Raw genomic sequence first — 3,118 nt, 5'->3', positions numbered from 1 at the left:
ACTTGTCACTCACAATACTCCATTGATTTGTCTCTCCTCCAAGAGTAAAGGGTAGAATCATCTGTTCCTCTCCCTTGAGTCTTTACAGAAAGCAGAACATCTTCTCAACCGAAGGAGAGTGGAAAGAGGAGTCTTTTCTCCCTGACCCCTGAGAGGGATCTAGGTAACCAGCCCAGTACAGGCCCCGGCAGATCAGCATTTACACCTCATGTTCTCTTTTACCCCTCCCTAAACATGCCATGAAGCAAAAGAAACAATAGATTCAGACATTTCTGGATGCCATTTGCACAACTCTGCAAACTGCAGTTTAAAAAATGCTAGCAAGAAGGAGTGGGCTGGGCAGCCTACAGCCAAGGGAGTTAGAAGGAAGTGAGTCTATGGACGGTTTATGAATAAAATACCAAGTGTGGAGCATTCAGCATTTGTTGCGTTTACTAGTCACTGTCTCCTCTGCGATGGTCTCATTACTGTAGCTTTCTATGCACTCAGGTCCAAACTTCAATCCCATTGACATTAGTATAGCAAAGCTCCTATTGGCTTACTGATAGTAGGATTATGGCCTATAATATACTGATTAGGGAAGATTTGGGACACAATGAGAAAGTATAACGTAACTTCCCCCCATCTTTGAATATCAGAAATGACTCCTTGTAATCCAGGCCATAAAACCCTTACCATCTGTGCATCATGAAGTCTAGTTCACCAGCAGGATCATTTAGGAATCTCTCACCTAATCAATACCCAACCAGAACAGTGATTTCAGGCACTGATTGCCTTGATCTTTACCTATGTCACACGACATTTGGGAAGGGCAAGGCCAGGGGAGGGAGTATGTGTAGGGGAGTATTGTTCATGTTTAGTTGGTTTTGTTTTTTGAAGACTGCCATATTTGGCTTAACTACAGTCTTTGGGCTTGATGTAAACTGAAAATTAAAGGCCTCTGCAGGCTAATCTACACCCCAGTGGTGTGTCCTGACCAAGATGGACCTAAATATACTCTGCCCATGCCCCAACCACCCAGGCACCATGGCAAACTCCAGGCCCGTACCCCAGTGTGGCAGTTCTGGACTCATCCCTAGCAGCCATTCTCAAGCACACCAAAGGATATAGGCTCGAGAGCTGCCTCAAGAGGTACACCCGCAGGAACCTTTGTCAGCAAATGTAAGGTTCAGAACATGCCTGCTGGTACAGGGAACAGGGTGTGTTCAGACCCATCCTGGCCAAGATGTACCATCACCACAGTGTAGTCAAGCCCTGAGAGAGGCAGGAGGTCAGGTGAGATTATCAAATTATTATTTCTGGCTTTAAATTTCTCTGACAGAAAATAAATTCAGACTAAGTTTTCTCCCTGTGCACCTTTCAGCAATAATCTTCCTCCTTCTCTTTCTGCAGAACTTGAGCAGAAAACGTGACTATGGTGTTGGCCCATGGTATGGATGACAACAAAGCTGCTTTTGTTCTCCCTACATTATTGCTACCACTACAGAATATCAGCTACACTGAAACCTCCATGCCTCTGGCAAGCCATGAAATGAGAGATTCACCCAAGGAGCACAGGCCAGAGAGGAACAATACAGTGTTGCATTATGAACTGAGGCCAGGGGAAATAGTAGCTGCCAGCCTAGTTTTTGGAGCATTGTGGCTGTTTTCTGTCTTTGGGAACTCCCTGGTTTGCTTAGTGATCCACAGGAGCAGGAGGACTCAGTCTACCACCAACTACTTTGTGGTCTCCATGGCTTGTGCTGACCTTCTCATCAGCATGGCAAGTGCTCCTTTTGTACTGCTCCAATTCACCTCTGGCAGGTGGATGCTTGGAAACGTTATGTGCAAGCTAGTGAGATATTTTCAGTACCTCACCCCTGGAGTACAGATCTACGTGCTGCTCTCTATCTGCGTAGATAGGTTCTACACAATTGTCTACCCATTAAGTTTCAAAGTATCCAGAGAAAAAGCCAAGAAAATGATTGCAGCATCTTGGGTCTTTGAGGCTGCTTTTGTATCCCCAGCTTTCTTTTTTTATGGCTCCAGCTGGGACAATCATTGCAACTTTTTTCTCCCTTATTCTTGGGATGGAACTATCTTCAGCATCGTGCATCTCCTGGTGGGGTTTTTGATTCCTTCCATTCTCATCATCCTGTTTTACCAAAAGGTCATCAAGTACATTTGGAGAATAGGCACTGATGGCAGAACAGTCCGGAGGACCATGAATATTGTTCCAAGGACAAAAGTGAAAACCATCAAGATGTTCCTGATGTTGAATTTAGTGTTCCTATTAACCTGGCTCCCCTTTTATGTGGTGCAGCTGTGGCACCCCCAGGAGACAGACTACAGAAAGAGTTCCTTGGTTTTCATGGCTATCACTTGGATATCCTTTAGTTCTTCAGCCTCCAAACCTACCTTGTACTCTGTGTATAACGCAAACTTCAGGAGGGGGATGAAAGAAACATTTTGCATGTCCTCCATGAAATGCTACCGAAGCAACGCATACACCATCACTACTAGTTCAAGGATAGCCAAAAAAAATTATGTTGGAATCTCAGAAATCCCAGTGCCGGCCAAAACAGTGACCAAAGATTCAATCTATGACTCATTTGACAGAGAAGCAAAGGAAAAAAAACTTGCTTGGCCTATCAATTCAAACCCACCAAATACATTTGTTTGATTGGTTTAGTTGTTTTGAATAATTATTATGCACCACAAAATCAAAAAGCTTTATCTCTTTTTTTGGAACAGATGTATATTTACATATTTTGGCATACAACTATTAGGGAGAAAAAGATGCTTTATTTTATTAAATGCATTAATTTTGTTGTATACAGTATTTTTATTTAGTTACATTCTGCTTTTTGGAACAATTAGACTCATGGAACAATCTTTTAAAAAAATTTCACACTATGCATGTAAATGAAAGGAAAAACACTTTTTACAACTGTACATTTTTTTATATATATACATATATATACATATATATATATACACACACACACACACACACTTTTTTTCTACTGTATATTGGCCACTACATATAAAAATATAAACCCACTGAGTCCACATTGACTCCCTTTGTTACTACCCTGCTAAGGTGTTGGATTGTATCGTTTGAAACTAACTGCTCCAC

The 3,118-nt window shown here is 42.1% G+C and overlaps 1 protein-coding gene across 1 annotated transcript; it reads left to right on the top strand.

Moving 5' to 3' along the window:
• Nucleotides 1-1,414: 1,414 nt before the first annotated feature.
• On the top strand, nucleotides 1,415-2,662 carry GPR19 (G protein-coupled receptor 19). The gene has a single exon (XM_006031795.1). The coding sequence runs from the start codon at nucleotides 1,415-1,417 to the stop codon at nucleotides 2,660-2,662; it is 1,248 nt and encodes a 415-aa protein (XP_006031857.1).
• Nucleotides 2,663-3,118: the final 456 nt, after the last annotated feature.

Source organism: Alligator sinensis, unplaced genomic scaffold, assembly GCF_000455745.1.
Source record: "Alligator sinensis unplaced genomic scaffold, ASM45574v1 scaffold91_2, whole genome shotgun sequence".
Classification (NCBI taxonomy): Eukaryota; Metazoa; Chordata; order Crocodylia; family Alligatoridae; genus Alligator; species Alligator sinensis.
This window is presented reverse-complemented; position numbering and strand designations above follow the sequence as displayed.

Excerpts from the sequence above, each read along its gene's own strand:
- GPR19 (XM_006031795.1), top strand. The coding sequence starts at position 1,415 with ATGGTGTTGGCCCATGGTATGGATGACAACAAAGCTGCTTTTGTTCTC.